Here is a 15442-nt window from a genome sequence, read left to right as displayed (position 1 = left end):
GCCCGTCCAGAACATTGTGTTTTGCAAGTTTTACTCTCAGGTGGGGAGTACTTCAGGTGTAGCCATGTCTTTGACTAACCATGTCATGGGCAAGATAATTCCTCTTAGTTATGAAGAACTGAAACCTTGACTTACATTTAAATTTTGACCTTCCATTTACAGTGATTATCATACTCACAATTATAGTTTTTCCCTTCTTTCCCTTATTGGTGCTAGTCAGTAGAGCAAGTGAAAATGACACTACCACTTTCTGCTTTCCAGCATGAAGAAAGTGCCTAATTAGTGAGGGATATGGTATAGAAGCTATAAGCATAATGTTTTTAGGTGGATTTTCTGTAAGCATTAGAGATTCAACAGCTGAAGAGTGGACAGCTTAGTCTTTGAATCCCAGAATTCCAGAATGGTTTTGGTTGGAAAGAACCTAAAAGATCAAATCATTCCACCCCCTGCCGTGGGCAGGGACACTTTCCACTGGACCAAGCCCCATCCAATCTGGCCTTGAACACTCCAGGGACGGGGCAGCCACAGCTTCTCTGGGCAACCTGTGCCAGGGCCTCAGCACCCTCACAAAGAAGAGTACCCTCCCAATATCCTATCTAACTCTTCCCTCTGGCAGTGGGAAGCCATTGGCACTCCAGGGCCCCCAAGTCCCTCTCCAGCTCTCCTAGATCCCCCTTAGGCAGCGGAAGAGGTTCTGAGGCCTCTCTGGAGCCTTCTCTTCTCCAGGCTGAACAACCCCCACCCTCCCAGACCTCTCTTATGGGAGAGGTGTTCCTTCTGTCTAATCATCTTTGTGGCTCTTAAAGAATAGCTCTGCTTTGAGGTCTTTTACTTGTGCATGGATAAGCATGTTTGGGTTCACTCTTCACTGTGCCTTTTCCTTTAGGTGTATCATCTGGCAAGTGTGCGCTTGCGTGATCTATGCTTAAAGCTGGATGTTTCCAATGACCTGCGCAGAAAGATATGGACGTGTTTTGAATTCACGTTGGTTCATTGTGCTGATCTTATGAAAGACAGGCATTTGGACCAGCTCCTCCTCTGTGCTTTTTATATCATGGCAAAGGTAACATGTAGTTTTAAGAAATTTGTGGAATGTTATGTTCAGTTGAAAACATCAGGTGTGTTCAGCGTTTACAATTTGAGTGATTCATTCATGTTGTATTACTGGGGGCAGGTCCTTCCAAAAAGTGGGTAATGTCCCAGTATGGTTTTTGCCTTGTTTTGCATATCTTAGCTCACTGGCTTGTTGATGGAAATTCTCAACAGAGTTTTTCTTCTCTTCTTGGGTGCATTTGCAGTGAGCACTGGCTGACACAAAGCACTGTGTGGTGTTATTCCCCTGTATTTGTTTTCTGTCCCATTTGTCAGCTTGACAACCTCTGTAATCTGAACTAAAAATTCCATTACAATCACAGAATTAGGCAGGTCCAGAAATTTACAGGAGCAAATTTATGTAAGATAGTTTTATTCCCAAAAATCCTTTCAGCTTTTGATGATTCAGGCTGAAGAATTGAGGTGGTTGTCTGTTGTATGTGTTTTCTTATTCCATTTGCCAGCTTTACGGTGGTGTTAAATTGGATTATTGTTTGACTCGGATTTGAGCTGATGGTTACAGTGTCCATCAAAACTAATTCAGATACAAAATTCAGGAAGCCGGATGACCTTTTCTTGAGAGCAAATGAAGAGGAGCACTATGTGTGGAAGGAAGGTGATGTTTAAGCTGTGATTACCTGTGCTCTTTACTGCTGCATGGGTTAGGCTCACCTGATGTCAATACTGATAGCAAAGCCATTTAATAGTCAGTGCTCTGTATTTTATCATGTAATTTATCAGTTGTTTGGGGGTTATTTATAATATAGGCTTTTGAATGCTGTCTCCAGTAGAGTGTGAGACCAGACAGTTTAGCCAGAGACATTGATACATCATTTCCTAGTTCCTAGTACAAAAACTGCTGCTTGTCTCCACTTTAAATTACAAAGGTATGACTGAAAAACAAAGTGCTTTAACAAATGAGCTATTTTGAAATAAAAAAGCAAGGTGAAAATTGCATGTGTGTACATACCTGCCTAACGTCTTGTTCAGGATTTCCCCACTTTCTGTTTAGAAGAGTTAAGGGATCCAGTTTCCAAATTCACAAAACACATTTTTGACTTTTTAGTATTTCCTCTCTTTAACTTACGTGTCACTGGAAGAAAAGTCTGGAAAGGAGTAATGCGTAAGCATCATAAGCAACAAAAAGCTTTAGTAGCTAAGAAACAAGGAATTCCTGAAAAAGAAAAACCTTTGTTGTTTTCATGCTTTCATCACCAGAAATAAATTTTAAAATTATGTATTTATAGTAATTCTCCTCAAAAAGCTACATACTGGACCTGAGCAGCCCGGCCTTCATGCTTGCACTTGGTCTTCAACAGCCTTTTCTTTTCAAGGTAACCAAAGAGGAAAGAACTTTTCAGGACATAATGAGAAGTTACAGAAATCAGCCACAAGCAAACAGCCATGTAAGTCAATAGCATTTCCTTTATTTTCTATAAAGCTCAGAGATGTTTTTTGAAGTCTTTGTGCTCATAAGAGAAGTCAAATCCTCTGCAGTGTAATTCTTGTAAGACTGTTCAGTTGGATTTCGTCTAGTCTCCTGATGTCCTTGCTTTTCTTGATAAGAGTGTTTTTCCCTGGTGTCTTGTAGGTTTATAGGAGTGTCTTGTTGAGAAATACTTCTGATGATGTCCTATTGGACAAAAATGCAAACCCAGATATGGACATGACGGAAGGTGAGTACAGCAAAGGAATCTGCTCTTTTCGACAACGTACTTGGGGCTTTTAAAGAACTGGACTGTCAAGTAATAAGAAGTGGAGCAAGTTTTATGGTTTTAAGTGTATTGAAGAAAAAGAAATGTATTGTTGAAAAAGAAACCATCTTGTAAGTAGCTCTCCTGTGTATTAGATATGGAAAATACACTTCCTAGTTGGAAAGAATGTTTAATATCATTTACTTAAATTTAGTTGCTCAGAGTTTCTTAGTATGTCAATGATACTGTAGTTCTTCTTGGACAGCAATGCTGATAACAAAGAAGAATGAAGATAAACAGTATCTGGAATTTTATAGTGGGGTTTTTTTAATATCACCTATTCTGAAGACTGAAGTAGGGAGAACTTGTTTCAGAAAATAAAAGCACTAACTCTCCAGGACTGCTATTTTCTTATATTCCAGTTTCTTTTAAATAGGTAATGCTTTCTTTGCTCTGGGTTAGAGAAGAAAAGGGATAAGAGTAGTATTTGAGAAAAGCATGAGAACTGTACCATGCCTTTTTTGAGTGACGTGTCAGGAGAGATCACAAGGCTATGAGCAGAGCAGATCATATATGAACCCGTGAGCAGATATGTAGCCAGGACACACATGGAATTTAGTTTGTTCTTTGTGGCAAATTCCCTCTGGGTGGGATTCATCTGCCTTAATGAGTATTAGAGCCATTTTTAAAGGCCTGTTGAGGATTCTGCCAGGGTCATGGAAAGTGCTGATCTCATCTAAATCCTGTCTGACACCTCCACAGTTACCAGATGACTTGGGGTATCAGAAGGGACACTGGGCTCTGGTATTTTCTCAGACGAATATGCTTGGTTATAAAGTTCTTCAATGGCTTTTCCTAACCAGACTTTCTTCAGTTTATGGACTCATGTCTCCTTTACACAGTATTAACTCCTGCTCTTTTGACACCAGTTCACAGGAACTGTGCTTGTGTTGTGAGAGAAGGAAGGCAGACAGACAAAGGAGTCACTTATGAGTCTCAGCTGGAGCTTTTGAGGCTTGTCTCAGTGCAATGATTGCCAGAGACTCTCGGAGCACGGCAAACAGGGGCACGGCAGTTTGCGAGGCAGTTCGCACAGGCAGGGCAAGCAGGTAGGGTTGAAGGGTTTTTTTAGTTTGCAGTTCTGTTGGCTAGTTTTTGGTTTTTTTACTAATGGTTTTTACACAATTTAAAACTGCAGTTAGTAAAAGTGTATGTAGACAGGTAGAACCCTCCAAGAAGGATGTGTCTGTCCAGACCCACTCCTGTGAGGAGTGTTTAAGCTTGTGAGTGGCACCAGGGGGAGTTGCAGAAGGAGTCTGCATGTGCTGTGAACAAGTGAATGATCTCCTCTTGTTGGGTGGCTGAGTTTAGGGAGGAAGCTGATAGACTAAGGAGTATTAGAGAAAGGGAAATAGATCGGTGGAGCTGCACCCTTCTATCGTTGAGGGAAGCACACCAGGAGTCAGAGGACTCCTGTGCCTCCCACTGTCAGGCAAGAGAAGGACACCTGGTGGATGAGGAGAAGTTACCTCCCCAAATAGAGAGAAATGGGTTCCTATTTGGAGAGGTGATGGAAATTTCCCCCAGCCCTCATCACCTACCCAGGTGCCACTTCAGAATAGGTATGAGGCACTGGATCTCTATAGAGGGTCAGTTAGACGATGTAGAAGAAATTGATCTGCCCAGTGAGCCTCATCAGTCAGACAGATTACTACTTCTAACATTAAAAAGAAAAGAGCAGTCATTATGGATGACTCCCTTCTGAGGGGAACAGAGGGCCCTGTATGGGACCAGACCCAACCCACAGAGAGGTCTGCTATGGGATATCACTGAGAGACTTCCTGGGCTGATTCAGCCCTCTGATTACTACTCACTGCTGATACTCCAGGCTGGCAGTGATGAAATTGAAAAGAGAAGTGTTAGGGCAATTAAAAGGGACTTTAGGGCACTGGGTCAAGTGCTTGATAGGACAGGGGCACAGGTAGTGTTCTGTTCAGTCCCTTTAGTGGTAGAGAAGTATGATGAAAGGAATTGGAGAACCCACACTATCAACAAATGGCTTAAGGGTTGGTGTCATCAGCAGAATTTTGGGTTCTTTGATTATGGGGCAACTTTTTCAGTGCCTGGCCTGTTGGAACAGGATGGGCTTCATTTCTCTGAAAAGGGTAGTAGGTTTTTAGCTTATGAACTGGCAGAACTCATTGAGAGGGCTTTAAACTAGGTTTAAAGGGAGGGAGAAGGGGATGCAGCTGGACTATCTGTGGGCAGGCCCAAGGGTGATAAACCTAAGCCAGGGGTGAAGTCACCAACCCAGCTGAGGTGCATGTACACCAATGCACGCAGTGTGGGTAATAAACAGGAAGAGCTTCAAGCCATGGAGAACAGCAGAACTGTGATGTAGTCGCCATCACAGAAACGTGGTGGGATGACTCACATGGCTGGAGCACTGCACTGGATGGCCACAAGCTCTTCAGAAGAGACAGGAAAGGGAGGAGGCCTCGCCCTTTATATTAGAAAGGCTTTTGATGCCATAGATATCATAACTAGCGATGATGAAGTTGAATGCTTATGGGTGAGAATTAAGGGGAAGGCCAATAAGGCTGATATCCTATTGGGAGTCTGTTATCGTCCACCCAACCAGGAAGAAGAGGTGGACAACCTGTTCTATAAGCAGCTAGAGAATGTTTCAGGAGCACCAGCTCTTGTTCTTAATCTACCTAACATCTGCTGGGAACTTAATATAGTAATAGGCAGTCCAGGAAGTTTTTAGAGTATATTGAGGACAACTTCACAACTTCTTGTTGCAGCTGGTGAGTGAGTCCAACAGGGGTAGGACTATTTTAGATCGGTTGTTTACAAATGAAGATGGGCTGGTAGGAGATGTGGTACTTGGAGGCCACCTGGGGCATAGTGTTCATGAAATTGTAGAGTTCTCAATACTTGGTGGCATTAGGAGGCACATCAACAAGACTTTTACATTGGACTTTTGGAGGGCAGACTTTGACCTATTCAGGAGACTTGTCCAGAGTTCCTTGGGAAGTAGTTTTTAAAAACAAAGGAGTCCAGGAAAGATGGGCATGCTTCAAAACAGAGATCTTGAGGGGCACAGAAACAGACTGTGCCTGTGTGCTGAAAGACGAGTCAACAAGGCAAACGTCCAGCCTGGATGGGTAGCGAGATTTTTGAAAGAACTTAGGAATAGAAAAAGGATGTATCATCTCTGGAAGGAGGGTCAGGTCTCTCAGGAAGCATTTAGAGGGGTTGCTAGGGCATGTAGGAAGAAAATTAGGGAGGCCAAAGCTCAATTCGAACTTAATTTGGCAACCAGATAACTGTTAAGAATAATAAAAAATCTTTTTACAAATATGTTAATAGTAAAAGGAAGGATGAGCCCAACCTTTGTTTATTGGACTTTATTTCTATTTATATTTTTTATTTATAAATATTTATATTTATTTTATTGGATGTAGGAGGGAACTTAGTAACTGCAGATGAGGAGAAGGCAGAAGTGCTTAATGCCGTTTTTGCCTCAGTCCTTAGTGGGAAGACAGCCTGTCCTCGGGATAATGGTCATCTTGGGTTGGTAGGGAACAGAATGGTCCTCCTGTTATCCAGGAGGAGGCAGCCAGAGAACTGTTGAGTTGTTTGAATATCCATAAATCTATGGGCCCAGAAGGGATCCATCCCAGGTTGATGGGGGAGCTGGCAGTGAGCTTGTGAAGTTGCTCTCCATCATTTACCAAAAAACTTGGCTTACTGGTGAGGTTCCAGATGACTGGAAGCTGGCCAATGTGATTCCCATTCATAAAAAGGGTAGGAAGGAGAATCCTGGTAATTATAGGCCAGTTAGCCTGACCTCAGTACCAGGTGAGATAATGGAGCAGTTTATATTGAGTGCTATTATGCAGCACTTATGGGATGGCCAGGCTGTCAGACCCAGCCAGTGTGGGTTTAGGAGGGGTAAAGGGAGTTGGTTGTCTTTGACCAACCTGCTCTCCTTTAATGAGCAGCTGACCCGCCTGGTGGATGCAGGAAAGGCTGTGGGTGTTGTCTGTTTGCACTTCAGCAAGGCCTTTGACCCTGTGTCCCACAGCACACTCCTGAAAAGCTGGCAGCCCACGGCTTGGACAGGAGCACTCTTTGCTGGGTTAGGAACTGGCTGCATGGCCGGGCCCAGAGAGTGGTGGTGATGGTGCTGCATCCAGCTGGTGGCCAGTGAGCAGTGGTGTTCCTCAGGGCTCTGTGCTGGGGCCAGCTCTGTTCAATATTTTTACTGATGACATGGATGAGAGCATTGAGTCTTTCGTTGGTACATTTGCAGCTGACACCAAGCTGGAAGCATGTGTTGATCTGTTGGAAGGTAGGAGGGCTCTGCAGAGAGACTTGGAATGGTTGGATGGATGGGCAGAGTACAATAAGGTAAAGTTTAATAAGTCCAAGTGCTGAGTCTTGCATTTTGGCCACAAAAACCCCCTGGAGCATTATAGGACAAGGATGGTGTGGCTGGACAGTGCCCAGGCAGAAAGGGACCTCGGGGCACTGGTGACAGCCGGGTAAACATGAGCCAGCAGTGTGCCCTGGTGGCCAAGAAGGCCAATGGCTCCTGGCCTGGATCAGGAATGGTGTGACCAGCAGGAGCAGGGAGGTCATTCTTCCCCTGTACTCGGCACTGGGGAGGCTGCACCTCCAGTGCTGTGTCCAGTTCTGGGCCCTCAGTTTAGGAAGGACGTTGAGACGCTTGAGTGCGTCCAGAGTAGAGCAACAAGGCTGGTGAGGGGCGTGGAACACAAACCCTGTGAGGAACAGCTGAGGGAGCTGGGGTTGTTTAGCCTGGAGAAAAGGAGACTCAGAAGTGACCTTATCACTCTCTACAACTTCCTGCAAGGTGGGTGTAGTCAGGTAGGAGTTGGTCCCTTTCTCCAGGCAGCAACTGACAGAACGAGAGGACACAGCCATAAGCTACGCCAAGGGAAATACAGGCTGGATATTAGGACAAGGTTTTTTATAGAAAGGGTAATAAGGTATTGGAATGGTCTACCTGGGGAGGTGGTGGATTCACCGTCTCTGGATGTGTTTAAGAAAAGACTGGATGTGGCCGTGGTTTAATTGAGGTTAGGGTTGGGTTGGACTTGATGATCCTGGAGGTCTCTTCCAACCTAATGATTCTGTGATTCTCTATTGTGTGCTGCTCTGTTTCACTTTGCAGGCAGCAGAATGGAGGAGACATAGAAGGTTGTATTCAATAGCAGTTCAGCTGAATTAGGAGAGAGCAAACATTAGCAGGAATACACTTCCTGTGTGGCTGCAGCTTTTCCCACAGAACATGCCTGAACAAGTGGTGTCATGACTTCCTTGGTGTAGATCTGAGTTGAGCACCAAGTTTTTCTTTGCTAGCTGATCACAAGAGACTTTCAGGGAAGCCAAAAGCTTCTCTGAAGCTGGGAGCTGTCAGACTGCTTAAAATGTAGTTTTAAGTTCAAGTAATGGCTTTGTACCACTCCCCAAAATAAGCATGGAAGAACGGATCAGTTGTGCTACAGTTTCTTGCTGCAGCTATTTCCAAGTTTGGAATAAAGGTTGATACTGGCCTTTTTAGCCATAACCCACAAGCCTGCTCACAGCAATTGGTATCTCCTTCTGATGTTCATAACCACCTGCAGCACACCATGCTTCTGGCTCAAGTACATTTCTTGAATTCCTCTCGTTGACTGGTCAATCTATGGACAAGTTCTTGCCAGCTGGACATCATAAGTTCAACTCTGAAGTGCCTGGTTTGCCAATGCTGTAGTTTTGAAATCTGAAGCTCTCTTATTGCTAGACTCATCTGTGAAAGCTGGCAGCTCCTTGGGACGGTCTGCAGCTGAGAACTCAAGTGAGTCAGGAACAGAGGAGAGAGGAGATCTTATTAAGTTTTACAACACAGTCTACGTAGGAAGAGTAAAATCGTTTGCACTGAAGTATGATATCACAAACCAGGATCATGCGGTAAGTAAAGTATTTTGGAATTAATACTCACAGAGTAATTTTTCCTGGCAGTTAAACATACGTCAATAACTTTGTCTTGTCACCTGGTGTGGGTCAATTCAGATAGTTGGAAGTAATGGTACGAGCACTTCCTTTAACAGCCTTTCAGAAGAACAAATACGGATGCTACTCAGTTTGCAAACCCAGTTCCAGCTTCTTTACATCGTTGCAATACCTATTTGCTCAAATGCTTGTGGACTGTCTGTGTAAGGCACCTGGAAAATTAATTCTGTTGCTTGATCATTACTTGATCTGTTGTTTCACTGTCACAAGATAAAATATTCTAAAGAAGACCTGGAAGTGTATTAATGTCCCCTTGTGTGAAGTCCCTGCTCTCCGATTGAGCTGCTGTGCAGATGTGTCTTCTCTTGCAGATGGAAGCGCCTCCGCTGTCACCGTTCCCCAGCATCCGGCAGCAGCCGGTGTCGCCCCGGCGCATCTCCCAGCAGCACTCGGTGTACGTGTCGCCCCACAAGAATGGCGCCTGCCTCACGCCTCGAACTGCTCTGCTCTACAGGTTCAATGGCAGCCCGTCCAAGGTAGAGAGAAAACCAAGGCTGAAAGCGATCCGTTTGAGAAGGGGTTAATTTGTTTTCTAATGGGATGTGGTCTAGTGCAGTTCTGATGTGTTACAATGAATAGTCTCTCACTTTGCACTGAAAGGTAGAATTCTATATGTAGACGCCATCGTTCAGAGGTACAGCATAACCTGTTGTTCTCTGATATTTCACACATAGAGCAAGTTTGACAGGGATTCAGAGTAACTCATTATTTTTGTCTTGATTGCAGAGTTTGAAGGACATCAACAATATGATAAAACAAGGTGAACATAGGAGTAAGAAGCGAGCAATAACAATTGACAGTGACACTGAATCCCCCACGAAGCGACTCTGCCAGGAAAATGATGATGTTCTACTAAAACGTCTGCAGGATGTTGTCAGTGAAAGAGCAAATCACTAAAAAACTTCCGTTTTCTGTGGGATCTCTAAGTTACAGAGCTGGATACAGCTGTTATGCTATTTATTTCTTGGTTTTGTATATAGACAACTGCCAAGTTCCTTCAAAACTGAACTTTCACCTGACTTCCACAGGATGCAAAAAGTAAGAGCTATGTAGGGAATGCCAGTGGTCTTCATTCCCAAAGACCACACTGTTCTATAACTTACTCTGAGCTGCTTTAGCAAAAGAGTGTTCTGTGAAAACCATACTGGATGTTCTCAAGTCTCATTTGGAGCATCGTGAGTTCTGAGTGTAACTCAGCTTGTAATACCGGTTTTATTGTTGAAATAAGAGTGATAAAGAAATCAGTGAAATCAGTGAAGCTTCCTCAAGCTTTGGGAATTTGGAGAAGAAATTTGCGAAGTGCCTTATTTGAAAAGAATATGGAATTTTATGCATTATTTTACTGTGGAATAACTGGAGGGAGAAGAAATTAATTATTTAGCCTCAGGAAGAGCTGAGCAGTTTTGAACTGTCAGAACTTCTGATAAAGTGTAGGTTGTGACATGTATCTGACAGCTTTTGCAGTAACAAAGGCAATGATCTAAAAATACAAATAGTGGTGACTTCATTTGGACTCTGGTAAAGCACTGAGATACAATTCTGTGAGCCTGAATTCCTTTCACTTTGAGCCAGTGGTGCTCCACGTTAGAAGCCACAGAGCAGCCTGCCCTAGATGCTGTTCATACATGGGCAGCTCACCCATGAGGAAATACAGTTACAGCTGAAATCAGCAGCTGGGGCTTGGCCATCTCAGAGCCATTCAAATGCACAAATTCATTTAACAGATGGTATCTCTCTTATTTTTTCCTGAAGACCTTTAGCCTGTTGTGTAGTATCTACACTTGAGTGTAAGCCCATCACATAAGGAGGTGTGTATGTGTGAGGGTTTATAGCTGTTGAAGGTTTGGATTCACTGGAAAAGTACAAATTCCAGCATCCAATTCTTGTGACTGGGTTTTTAACGCTAAGGATTTGGTAGGTTTATTTTACCAAAATGGAGAAAAGTCAGGGTTTATTCATTACTGTAAATCTGTAGTTTGATCTTACTTTATAGTTGTATTTAAGGTTAGAGCCATAGAGAAACTTCTCAGCACTGTAATTTTCAGTTTCTGTGTAACTGAACTGAAAAAAAAAAAGAACAATTACATAGGACTTGAGGGGCTCTGTTCCCTTCCCTTCACTGGCTGAGTGGGTCAGTATGTGCTGTGAGATCCATAGGGGAGAACACTGCTGTGATTTTGAGCAGCCTCAGCAAATGAATCTAGTCAGCAGTGATGAAGGAGAAATTGATTCCTAAGTGTAGGTATGCAGGGATGCTACTCAGCAAGGAGTAGAAAGTTTACAAACTTGGTTTTCAGTCATTAACTACTTGAATATTTGATTATTTTTTTTTTTGCTTTCAAAAAAGGTGCTTGCCTATGGAGAGCTGCAGTATGAGGAAATGTCCATGCAGTGGAGGAGGTTTCATGTAGATATTTAATTTCTTTTAATTTTATTCAAGTTTTAATATTTGTATTCAGATTTTGAGATAGAAAGTGGAGGATTGCAGCCTTTCTGGATAGGAAATGTATAGTTAGGCATGACAGCATCAGGCTTTCCATGGTATTGTGTGATGAGAGTTTAGTTGACATGGTTTTAATTGAGTATCATGTGCAAATCTCCTGGAGTTTCTGCTCCCCACACTGTCATTGCCTTCTCTGACGGTAGACAACTGATGGAGCCAAGATCCTTATTAACTGTTGTTAGGTGTAATGTTTCTTCTTTAGGAAAATGAATGTACTTCAAGTGGATGCAGTTCAGAATTCTTTACCTTTTTAGGTGATCTAAAAACTGTTTTGGGCTTGTTGAACAGCTAAAACAATAGTTTACATGGAAATTTTGTAACGGTTTCAAAGTGCCTTCCTATGTAAATCTGTATTTTATAATAAACAACTAAGAAGTATTTTACCTGTGTTGCTTTATTTCCTCTTGTTTTGTTGTGCTAATTCATGAAATGGCTTCTATCTGCATTTTCTGTAATATCAAAGACCTTCATCATTTTTATGCTCCCTCAGATTTCTTTAGGATTTCTTCTTCTGTTTGAATTCATGGTATTTCATGTGTCTGAACTTTCCTCCAGAGGTTTCTTTACTGTTTTGTGCTTCAGTCAGGTATGGATTCTGGGAGAAGGGGAGTAATATATTGCATGAAGTCACCAAAAAGCGCCCAAAGGGAGAGAACTGTGCAGCGACAGGTGATGTGCCCACAGAGGCAGATGTGACTCCGGCAAAGCTGAGCTGTGGCCTCCTAGTTAATCTCCCAGCACTGCAGGCATGAGCTCTGGGTGCTGGTCCTGGCTGCCTTCCTTCCAGATACGTTTCAGATCCAGCCTTGGACAGGTTCAGATCGGTACCATACTGGTTTTGTTGCTCCAGGTAAGCATAAAGCTGGCATAAATTCAGCTTTTCAAATAACTCTTGTTCATCTGCTCTACAAGGAAAAAGAGGCCAACTTCTCCAGATTCTGCTGTAATGACTTCTTGTTGCCAGAGTTTTCATTTTAAAAGACTAATCTATAGTTCGTAGAATCACAGAATCATGGAATATTCTAAGTTGGAAAGGACCCACAAGGATTATCAAAGTCCAACTCCTTGCCTTGCACAAGGCACCCCAACAATCATAGAATGGCTTGGAGAGGGCCTTCAATGTCATCTTGTTCCCCACCCTGTGCCTGGGAGTGTTGTCCAAGTGCTCCTGGAGCTCTGGCAGCCTTGGGGCTGTGCCTGTTCCCTGGGGAGCCTGGTCAGTGCCCAATCCCCCTCTGGGGGAAGAACCTTTCCCTGATATCCAGCCTGACCCTCCCCTGGCACAGCTCAGTTCCCTCAGGTCCTGTCCCTGGTCACAGGGAGCAGAGACTGGAGCTGCCCCTTGGGAGGAAGCTGCAGACTGAGGGCTGAAGTCAGTCTCCTCCAGGCTGAACAAACCAAGGGACCTCATATGGCCCCTCTATGCCATTCACTATCTTTGTAGCCCTCTGTATGTGCATTTTAATAGCTTTATATCCACACCTGGATGCACCCCAACTGCCCCCAGGACTCAAGGGAGGCCACCCCAGCGCAGAGCAGAGCAGGACAATCGCCCCTCATTTGGTCAGCAGTGCTGGGCCTGATGTCCCCTGGGGCAGGGCTGGCCCTTGGGCCTACCAGGGCACTGCTGGCTCCTGTTCCACTGCCCTGAGCCCAAACTCCCAGGTCTCTTTCTGTGGTGCTGCTCTCCAGCCTCTTGTTCCGCAATCTGTCTGCACACTCTGTGTTGTCCAGCCCCAGGTGCAGAAGCCGGCACTGTTCTTTGTTAAACTTCATGTGGTTGGTGATTGCCTGTCTCTCTGTATTTCTCCCTGATGTCCTTAGGCCTGAGCAGCAGGCCTCAGCCAGAGTTGACTTACAAGATGTGAAAAACGTGAGAGGATTAATTCATGTTCTTATGGTAAATTGGAAAATTATAAAGCTGTATATATTTATATCAGGTAAAAGTCTATGTTTTAGGAGGTTTCTGCAGCAGATGGTGAAACTGAGCACCCTGAAAATCAGGCGTCTCCATTCAGAAGGGAACAAAAGACTTTGCAGCCTTCTCAAGTATCGGGAGGGGACCTGTTGAGATGAGCCGGTATCAGCAACTCACACCTCGGGAGCCACTTTCACAGACCATCAAACAATATCACCCATATCTCGAACATTCATCAACTATAAGGATCCATAAAAACTGAACATTAACACATGGACTTGGGAGGGGAGCTCTTTTCAATGCGACCGGAGACGAATTTGGGTTTGAATAGCTAACCAAGAAACAAAGGGAAATAGGGGAAATATTGCCAGAGGCAGAATAAAGAGTATAAAAACCAAGCCTCGAACAGGGCAAATTGGTGTACCCAGCTAGAGACAGCAGACTGCCAGGCTCTGTGTCTCAGGGTCACCCTTGGCTATTTTCCCGGGAAAACTCTGTCAAGTAGGTATCGCTGTTTGTGGGGGTTTTGCTGCCTAAAATTCTGTAATTTGATTCCTATCCAAATTTTGTGATTTGAATTTTAATAAACCAAATTATTGAATTTGGAAATAAATTGTCCTAGCATTTATAACACAAGATAAATTCCGGGCACTTTGTGACTAACATCATCAGTATTATTTAGCTAAAAATAGATGACTGAGATGCTTATGCCAGCTGTTTAACACCAAACTGGCTACATTAAAAACTTTAACCTTGTGTAGTTATCTGCAAGCAAAGTATCATTTTAAGAAACTTTCCCAACTGACATGCATAGAGGCTTGTTTGTAGGATATTTTAGGGGAAAACCCTCCTAGGCAAGGCCTGGGCCCTGGCCAAGCCCTTGCCCTGGCTGATTGGGAAATGTGCCATCAGATCCAGGTGTTTCTGCACTAAAAATATAGCCCAGTCATTTTGATTTGCTGACTTGGGCCTATAAAAGCTGGACTCATTTTCAAGGTGAATTTGGAGACCTCACCTATGGGTGGATGCACCATATGGGATTTTCCCAATTGCTAGGAAGGGTTCTCCAGGTCCTCACTGTGAAACGGGGTTCCCCAGTGTTATAAATGCCAATCACATATTCCAATTGAAATAATAATTTGGTTTATTAATAACAGATCAAATCACAGAATTTCGGTAACCCACCAACAGCGGAGAAACTTGACAGAGTTTTCCTGGGAAATGCCAAGGGTGAACCGTGAGATACAGGGTCTGGCAGCCTGCTATCTCCCCCAACGGTTCACAAATTAGCCCGGTTCGGGGCTTGGTTTTTATACACTTTATTCATGGTCCGCAAAGGTGGCACCCAAGGTGTGAGTTGCTGGTGCCAGCTTATCTCCGGGGTCCCCTCCCGGTGCTTGGGGACAGCTGCGAGCTTTCCCGGAAAACTCCTTTGTTCTTTTCTGAATGGGGCGCCTGCTGTCTCAGGGCGGTCAGTTTCACTGTCTGCTGCAAAATCTCTTAAACATAAACTTTTACCTGATATCACTTTATACAATTTTATAAATTTCTAATTTATCATAAGAACATGAATTAACCATTTCACGTTTATAACACCAGCAACTGTGGACTCTGGATGATGGTGGAGTTTTTTAGGCAATCAGTGATGTATCTTTCAAAAATCACTATCCTCTATCCTCTATAGCAATTATTAGGTGCATTACCTTATTTGTGCTTGTTGCTAAAGCTGAGTGTTATAAATGCCAGGACAAATTTATTGCCAAATTCAATAATTTGGTTTATTAAAATTCAAATCACAAAATTTGGAATCAAATTATAACAATTTTAAGCAATAAAAACAAAACAATACGAACCCCACAACGGCGACACTTACTTGACAGAAGTTCTCCCGGGAAAAGTTGAGCCAAGGGTGACCCCAGAGACACAGGACCTGGCAGCCGGTGTCTCTAGCTGGGTTCACGAATTTGCCATGTTCGAGGCTTGGTTTTTATACTCTTTATTCTGCCTCTGGCAATATTTCCCCATACTTCCCTTTGTTTCTTGGTTAGCTATTCAAACCCAAATTCGTCTCCAGTCGGATTGAAAAAGAGCTCCCCTCCCAAGTCCATGTGTTAATATTCAGTTTTTATGGATCCTTATAGTTGATGA

The 15442-nt window shown here is 43.6% G+C and overlaps 1 protein-coding gene across 5 annotated transcripts in view; it reads left to right on the top strand.

Moving 5' to 3' along the window:
- Nucleotides 1-11754, top strand: part of RBL1 (RB transcriptional corepressor like 1) — a 31243-nt gene extending 19489 nt beyond the window's left edge. For 3 of the 5 annotated variants that reach the window (XM_063404764.1, XM_063404763.1, XM_063404766.1), the window contains 6 exons: nt 887-1063; nt 2427-2498; nt 2684-2768; nt 8605-8771; nt 9185-9349; nt 9600-11754. In XM_063404764.1, the coding sequence (XP_063260834.1) occupies nt 887-1063; nt 2427-2498; nt 2684-2768; nt 8605-8771; nt 9185-9349; nt 9600-9770 (837 nt within the window). In that variant the 3' untranslated portion in view covers nt 9771-11754. Of the gene's footprint in view, nt 1-886; nt 1064-1556; nt 1709-2426; nt 2499-2683; nt 2769-7992; nt 8772-9184; nt 9350-9599 lie in introns of those variants that run through there. The other 2 variants (XR_010081212.1, XM_063404765.1) reach the window with 2 other exon arrangements.
- Nucleotides 11755-15442: the final 3688 nt, after the last annotated feature.

This window comes from Prinia subflava, chromosome 8, assembly GCF_021018805.1.
Source record: "Prinia subflava isolate CZ2003 ecotype Zambia chromosome 8, Cam_Psub_1.2, whole genome shotgun sequence".
Lineage (NCBI taxonomy): Eukaryota > Metazoa > Chordata > Aves > Passeriformes > Cisticolidae > Prinia > Prinia subflava.
Note: the sequence above shows the minus strand (reverse complement) of the source record. Positions and strands in the feature narration are given on the sequence as shown.